This window comes from Kryptolebias marmoratus, linkage group LG13, assembly GCF_001649575.2.
Source record: "Kryptolebias marmoratus isolate JLee-2015 linkage group LG13, ASM164957v2, whole genome shotgun sequence".
Lineage (NCBI taxonomy): Eukaryota > Metazoa > Chordata > Actinopteri > Cyprinodontiformes > Rivulidae > Kryptolebias > Kryptolebias marmoratus.
This window is the reverse complement of record NC_051442.1, coordinates 8582703-8591393: the sequence shown is the minus strand read 5'-3', so window position 1 is coordinate 8591393 and position 8691 is coordinate 8582703. Positions and strand designations below refer to the sequence as shown.

The window sequence follows — 8691 nt, the reverse complement described above, 5'->3', positions numbered from 1 at the left end:
CTGTTTTATTTTTTGTATTTCCAAAAATAAATAAATAAAGTAGGATAAAATTTAAAAAAAAGGAAATTAAGTGAAGTAAAAAGGTCAAAACACAAAATAAAATTGATAAAATCACTTTATTTTACATCCATAAGAACCACATTAAAAAGTAATTTTATTTACTATTGTTTTATATTTCTGCCTTTATTAGTTATTTTTTATGGATACATTTTCTTCTGTTTACATACCCTTGTATGTAATTTATGTTTGGCATAGCTACTATTTTTAAACCCAATAAAATATGCATTTTTTTTTTACTGAATCTTGGGGTAATATTTGCTTTTAGTTGTGTTTTGAAGTGAAATTGAGGCACAAATTAAATTATTTAACTGAAAACTTCAAACTGCACGTTACATTTTATTCTCCATTTGTCACATTATCACAGCATTGTACTTATATGTATCCTAAAACATAAAAGGTAAATTTTATTTTCATTTTGTTTGTTCTAAAGTAGTGCAAACTAGTTATTGTAGTAAAGTTGACAATTGAATAGATGTCAAATTAATCCAAGTATAATCACATATAAACACTATCTAATTATTAGAACCTGTTCATTTCCCACAGCACCCAAACGCAGCAGCCCTGGAGCTTCTCGCTGCGCAGCTCTGTGAACAGTTACGGTCGTGGTGCTGATGAGGGAGAGGAAGAGGAGATGTGTGAGTGATGCTGCTGCTGCTGCTGTCTTCCTGCTGCCATTTCATCATCTCGGAGATAATAACAGTCCAGCAACTCGCACCCTCAGCCTCGCCCGCTCACTCAGCTGCCAGGTTTTACCCTTTAAAAAAAAAAAAAAAAAAAGCCCGGACAGGTTAACGCGCTGATTCTCGCACGGTTATTTCTCTAAACTGTAGCAACGCTGCTAGCCGGGGTCATTTTCCGAAGACACAACATGGGGCTTGTTTAATGCAGCTGCTGAGCTCTCCATTAAGGTAGGTAATGATTTATAGGTTTTTATTCAGCTGTGTCCTAAATGTCTACTCCTAACGATGCTCTTATGTGGGAATTGAAATTAAAACTGTTAATCCATCACTTATTGTAATGAAGGTGTTGGTGGCTTTTAAGAAAGCTGAGTAACATTAATTATGTGCTATATTTAGCACATAATTTAGCTTCCTTGATATTTGGCTTGCTTCAGTGCTTCACAGTGTGTTTACAATCCACATGGGGGCTGACTACACCACTGTTTATTGAGCCGGAGAGGAGTGGCCTCCACCTCCTTCCTTCCCCCAAAATTAGATCAGCCATCTGTGAATCACATGGACACGGCTAAGATGATTTGAGCTCTCTATTGTCTCCCCGTAATCCAGGAATTATCCATGATCAGTGCAGTCTGTAAATCTGAATTATCTGCACGTCTTTTCGAACAGACTTGCTGCTCTGAGGAAGGAGGCAAACAGTTTAAAGAGGCTTTAAAGTGTTTTCAGTGTGTGAATTTGATTGTTTCCCCCCTCTTACATGCTTGAAGACTGTCTTATATTTCCTTCCAACTTGCGTGATCCATAAGAGGCTTGATATTATTTCTGAGTGATGTGATTTTGAACTGTAGATATTCAAAGTCTTTAAAATGTTTCATTGAGGAACATTATTCTGAAATTGTTCCACCTCTTCCTATCTTTACTTCTGACAGATTCAGCCTCTCTGTAATGCTCTTTTTATACCCACTCCTCTTACTGATCTGTTGTCCATCAACCTAATTTGTTGAAAAATGCTCCTGCAGCTGTTTCTTATTTGGACCACTTACTTCTACAGGCTTTTGTTGCCTCTGTACCAACCTTTATGTGATGTGTTGCTTCCATTAGGTTCAAAATTACCTTATTTTACAAAAAATAAAGAAATAAAAGGTAGAATTTCTTAAAAATTTGATCTTTACTATGTTCTGTTGTTCATGAAATTTGTAAATCACTGCAGAAAGTCCCAGCTTCTTTGGTTGTATAACCTGAAGTAGAATTTAACCAACAAACTGAATACCTGTTTTAATAGTTGTTATTAGTGTCAGGATTTGGTTCCTTGGTATCTTATTGACCTCCTGAGTGAACGACTTCCTCTTGACAGGTTGGATTCTGAGACATGGAGACGATATGGCTTTACCAGTTCCGTTTGATCGTCATCGGGGACTCCACCGTGGGCAAGTCCTGCCTGATCCGGAGGTTCACTGAGGGCCGCTTCGCCCAGGTGTCAGACCCCACCGTCGGCGTGGACTTCTTCTCTCGCCTGGTGGAGATCGAGCCGGGGAAAAGGATCAAACTGCAGATCTGGGACACAGCTGGACAGGAGAGGTTCAGGTGAGGGCGCCGTGACTCACACAGCTTTCAGACCTCTAATTGAGCACTTCATGCATGCTTTCACATCAAAATATCAACACTTAACTCTTCCAGCTATTTGAAAATTTTACATTTGTTGCCTAATTATTGGTTGTCACCGCCCAGGTCCATCACCAGAGCCTACTACCGTAACTCAGTGGGCGGCCTGTTGCTCTTTGACATCACAAACCGCCGCTCCTTCCAGAACGTCCACAGCTGGCTGGAGGAGGCCCGGAGCCACGTCCAGCCGCACAGCATCGTCTTCCTGCTCGTGGGCCACAAGTGCGACCTGGAGGCCCAGCGTCAGGTGAGCCAGCACGAGGCCGAGAAGCTGGCGGGGGCCTACGGGATGCACTACGTGGAGACATCAGCACGAGACGCCATCAACGTGGAGAAGGTTTGGACTTTAATTCACTGAAAGGACGAGCCGCGGCACTTTTCCTGTCTGCTTGGCTTCACCTCAAACTCACACATTCACAAGTCTCGATCAAGGGAAGAATTAAAGGCAGTCATTTCAAAACATGGAATCAAACAGAAAAAGGTTAACCTGAACTAAATGAACAAATGGTCTGGATATAATGATAGGCAGTTCTGAAACCACAGGTCCACACTCAGTGTAAACAAAGCATCTTTATCTGCATTCTTTACTTAACAAATCTGAGTGTAAATACGTATCAACACATCAAAATTGTCAGACTTCTCCATCCCAAACAGCTCTTCCATGAATGTTATCAATGTTGACCTATATTCAGTCACTTCGCCTGTTTCTGTAGGTAAATCAACACGTGATATTTGGCAGCCTTTCACAAACTATGCTCACAAATTTTCAGTTTAAGGACACAATAACCATTGATATGGTGGGGAAAAAATAATTTCTTTCTTTAGGTTATTGATGTATGATGGGGCTTGACCATTAGAAATCATAGGTTCTTAGTAAAACTTTGACCCTAAACTCAATAGGCAGCCAGTGTAGGGAGGCCAGCATAAAAGAAATGAGATCTCAGGTATGCTGTTCTGGAAACTTGGTTAACATTTAAATTAAATAACAAATATTGAGCAAAACTGATTGAAACTTGGGGTCAAAGTAATGCCATCATAGTTAAGTACAGTGTTGTTCGTTGTCTTATAGTTTTGGGACCAAGAGGAATGACTTCTGTCTTTCTGTGCTGCATTTAAACAAAATTCTCTCAAGCTTTAGTTTTCATTTTGCCTCTGATTTTATTTGTTTATTTATACTTTCAGGCGTTCGTGGAGCTGACGCGGGAAATCTTCGAGCTGGTGCGGAGCGGGGACATCAAGATCCAGGACGGCTGGGAAGGCGTCAAAAGTGGATTTGTTCCCAACACGGTTCATTCCTCCGAGGAGGTCACGAAGGGGAGCAGGCAGTGCTTCTGTTGATTTACTGTCAGGGCCGGTGGGGTGGGGAGGGGCGGTTATATAAACCAAGTGGACCGGAGCTTCCTGTTGCTGTGGCTGCGTTCGGGCCAGGACCTGAGGGGGACTGTTAATCCTTTCCTGTCCCGTTTACACATAAGGTACCATTTTATCGACCGGGTGCCTGATTAAATCAAAAACCCTAGCAGATGTAGAAGCACAAGAAGCATCGTGACCCCTGACCTTTCAGTCTGCATGCGTGTCCCCGTAGCTGCCAGCAACACTTTAGCTTTATGCCACGGTTGGCCTTTCCTGGTGTATGTAGTGATACTCCAGTAGCTGGTTATGTTGTAGCCAGAGATGGAGTCTTGTTTCGAGGTGAATTCCTTTTAAATCTGAATCGGTGATGTCACGACTGAGCCACGTTTCCTTCACGGATCTCTCTCTCTATCTGAATCACGCTCTGAACACACCACAGCCTTGTGTGAACGGGTTCAAGAGAGGAGAGCCACATCTGTACTGGGAAAGTGATACATAATTTTAAAGAAAAACAAACCTGGAGGACAGCCGAGTCGGTGTTTGAGATGCTGCTGTGTGTTTGCGTCTGCCGGCTGGACGAGTCGGCGCCGTAAACAGTGTTTACTGGTCTGTTTGCTGTCTGTCTGAAGGGAAAGTTTCTGTCGCTGCTCACTGACGGCCCTTAAAACTTCCTCTCGACCACACCCACTCGTGTTATCAGTGGTTTAGTGGTGAGAGCAGAAAAACACAACTTTAAAACTTATTGTAGGACCCCCAAAGTGTTTTAAACGAGCTGAAGAATAACATCAGAAACATTAAGTAAAGTTTATTTATTTTACATTTACATTAATTTTTTAAAATTTTATTTTTAGGTCATGTTTTACTTTGGAGCTGCACAATATAAGACAAATATTGAATATTGCAATGAGCCTCTGTGTTTAAAGCATTTCAGCTACTATGATCTCAACCAGATATGGGTTCACAGGCAGTGGGAATCCATCTGATTAGAAATACATTATTGGCATGCACACCACCTTAAATATAATATAATCATATTATTTGTTTTATTGCAGTTATTTGCAATCTAGATACCAAACATGTTGATATTGCAGAACCATTAAATGTTTGATAAATTGTGCAGCCCTATCCTCTTTTACTTTTGCTTTAGCTTTTTAAAAAAAAATCTGCTGTTTTGTGATAAACAATTCATCACTTTATAAAATGGAAATGATTATTGAAGCTTTTTGCTCTTTCTTTTTGATTTGTAGATTTTATTTTTTTTAACAACCAAATAGTCGATCGTAGGAGGAAAATAATGAGCTTCCATCATGAAGATACTCATTAGTCACAAGTAGGAGGATAATAATTCAAAACGAGCTCCAGTAAAATCCCAATTTCACTTTATTTTATGAGTAATTATGCTGTGTAATATGTTATTATGAGGCGCACCGGGAAGTTTTAGTTAAAGTAAGACTTTTAGTACATTTTCTCCTGAGTGTGAACACTTCTGTCACGCTGCAGTATGATGTGAAATGGATTAAAAAACACTAAAATAATCAAACATTATACTAGATTATGTATATATACTATGTTCTTAACATCATTATTATAGACATTTCTTAACCCTACAGTGCTCTGTTGCAAATATCATGTTTCATATGTGGCTGACAGATACAGAAGTAACAAAGACGCTGTTGTGATTAACACAGGAATTAACCTTTTTGTAAACAGTTTTACAATAAAATCTTTAGATTACTTGGGTCAAACCGGTTCTCAGAGAAGCATGAGTACCACCAGGACTCAAAGGGGCCCGGGATTTATAACACAGCAGAGGCCACACTGGGAACGGAGACATCCAACAAAATCGAGCAAAAGCAAACTCACCGCTGCACATCTGTCCTGAACAGAGACCCCTTTAACCGGGGCCCAGGATGCAGCCAGGCCACGAGTGGGGCGGGCACGCAGGCCCACGGGCGCCCGAAGGCCCTGACTCGTATATGCCGGGGGAAAAGCTCCCACAATCCAGTGGGAGGGTCACTGCTTTGTGACGGGCTTGCCCAGATGACGTTTCGCCCAAAACACAAAGAGCTGATCGCTTCTCCGAAAACTGTCAGGCCCGGACTGGACGAAGCTTGTTGAACCTCTGATGTTCCACAGGTGAAGGACAAAGGACTGTGAGCACGATGGGAGAGAATGAGCTCACCACCTCAGACACAAAAAGCGAGGTTAGGCTGCAGTGAGGCTCTGACCTCCCCAGGACCAAACGTGGTGCAGGAGGGGCCGACAGGAAGTGGATGAATATCACCGACACACTCAGCAGACACCAGGACCAGCAGCAGCACTGTCCCAAGAGACAGATGTTTTAGGTCAGCCTCCCCCAGAGGCTCAAATAGGGGGCCCGGAGGGATGACTACATACGGCTGTACAACTTCACTGGCAGTACCATGTGACAAACCGTTCATGGTACTTGACAGAGTGTTTGAAAGTAACGGTTCTGCAAGACCCGGATCCCATCAAAGAGCCATAAATCCCATCTGTGGTGCTGCGTCGTAGCACATGCTTCCTAACCCTCCTGAAGCCCTCAAAACAGAAAGAGCTAGAGAGAGCTAGAGAAGCCCTTGAAGGCCACAGGAGGGTTAAAGGGTAGGTGACGGAGGCGTTGTGATCACCAGCCAATCAGGAATGAGAACCTAATATATCTGAGCCTAAATCACATTTACTCATCTGCTTTTTAATTTTCCTCAGCACGCTGAAACACTTTGGGGTGTTTGAAATTTGAAAAGTGATGTTTGAAAATGGAATCTGTCAGAAATCAAATCAAAACAAAAAACTAATTCCACAATCCCTGCTCACATTTCTGCCTACAATCACAGATTTAATCACGCCCGTGTTTACAGTCGATGCATGCCTCCACTCAAGGTTTCCACTGGAAAAAATAAGCAAAACACTTTTTACTTTTGTTAAAATAAACCAATTCATCTTGAGAAAAAGCAGAATGAATGAAGAGTTTATGGAAGACAAACAAAAAAACATGTTATTTGAATCAATCTAACACTGCTTTTTCTCAACAACGTGAAACCATTTATTGTATCTGTTTGGAGGAAGAGTCTGGTTCGAGTGCCTTTGGATGAAATATCGTTTTACACCGAGTGTAAATAATTCATTTGAAACCAAACCTTGGCAGAGTTGACTGTTGGATGTTGTTGTGACTCTGGATTTATGACAGCACAAGTTTCATCAATAATAAATCACTGGAAACTCTACTGAAGACTTTGCTTTAAAAAAAATGAAAAGGGTGTTTGAGAATGAAACTACATCCATGATGATTTACTGGAACAGATCGGCGGGATGTTTTCCACCACTAGAGAGCAGCCGAGGCTGCAGGGAGGACAGGACAGACGGGAACGCTTTCATTTCCAGTCAAAACCCACAAAACACAGACATGTTCACTGATAAATGTTGGCTTTTTAAAAATGTTTTTAACCCATCTTTGAATAAACAATCAGTTGTGATGTGTCACTATAAATTTATGATATATATTATAATATATAATATATTTCATATATTTTAATGCCATATATATAATATATATATATAATTCTTACAAACTGGTAAGAAAGAAGTGATTACAAAAAAAGGTTCAGACAAAAGCTGAAATAAAAAGCCCTTTTGACCACAATTTTTTTTATTTATTTCAATCCACCTTGGATCTTTGAGAAGTCAAAAGTAAAAAAAATAAACAAACTGGGAACAAATGTCAAACCTTTGACCTCACAAAGATCCAGTTTACAACATTGTAGTCGATTCTGGGTCCGATTCCGGGTCACAGGGACCTGGTGCCTGTCTCCAGCAGCCACTGGGCGAGAGGCAGGGGACACCTTGGACAGGTCGTGAGTCCATCGCAGGGACACATAGAGACAAATGACCATTCACAGTCTCACCTAGGGTCAATTTAAGAATTGACAATTAACCTAGCATGCATGTCACATCAGGTCTGTGGGAGGAAACCGGAGTACCCGGAGTAAACCCACACGAGTACAGGGAGAACCTGTAAACTCCACCCAGAAAGGCCCCAGGCTGGGATGCGATCCTGCGACCTTCTAACCACTACGCTCCTGTTCCACCCTGCTGCAGAAACCAAACAGAAAAAACACATTTATTACACATTTAAAATCTGTACACTGATGTAGAAATTGTTTAAATTAACCTGACATGATTCGACTTGTATGCCCCAGTTTATTGTACTAAAAATACATTTTAACAAGTAAATGCATGTAAATTATAACCATTCAGGGTTTGTTTTAAAGAGAGAGAGGAATGAAATGGGCCAATTTGTTGATTATTTCACATTTAGAATATCTGAACAGAAGTGTGACCAGTAAGAGGTACAAGGAGGACTTCCATTTTCTTTTACAGTCACTACATATATGTTTGTTATATCAAGACATTGCTTTGTTTCCATGCAGGAACAGGAACTTATTTGGTTTATTGTAAAAGTTAAAACAATAATTCAGACTTTTTTGAAGTGAGGTTGTGTGAAAAGCTCACAAACAATACCTTTCCTGTTTTAGACCAGACTTGGAATGGCCTCAGTGAGGAGAAACAGAGTTTCTGATAAGCTGCTTTGAGCGGGGCCTAGACCTGACTAAACCACCGCCGCCTTAAAGCAGTCCTATTCTCAGAAATGTCACAGCAGCTCATTCAAATGCTGTTTTTTTAAAAAAGTTTACACAACTATCAATTTGTAATTATAGCAGAATATATCATTTTGCTTTCCAAAGGTGTCCCGGGCTGAAGAGGAAGCACTACAGCTACGTGTGTGACCTCGTAATGTGAAACCAACTGGGACGGTTTATATAACAGCGTTTGAGCAAACCGGTTTGAAATTTTATAGATACTGAAACCCTTTGATATTTGTTCAGAAGAACTGAACTGAACGTTCACTTCAAGTCACTTTAAT

At 40.8% G+C, this 8691-nt stretch overlaps 1 protein-coding gene across 1 annotated transcript; it reads left to right on the top strand.

Annotated features, from left to right (window-relative positions):
- Positions 1-861: 861 nt before the first annotated feature.
- On the top strand, positions 862-3763 carry LOC108238890 (ras-related protein Rab-39B). The gene is made up of 4 exons (XM_025007048.2): positions 862-968; positions 2092-2321; positions 2466-2736; positions 3582-3763. Exons 2-4 carry the CDS (start codon positions 2107-2109, stop codon positions 3735-3737), a joined length of 642 nt encoding a protein of 213 aa, XP_024862816.1. The 5' UTR covers positions 862-968; positions 2092-2106; the 3' UTR covers positions 3738-3763.
- Positions 3764-8691: the final 4928 nt, after the last annotated feature.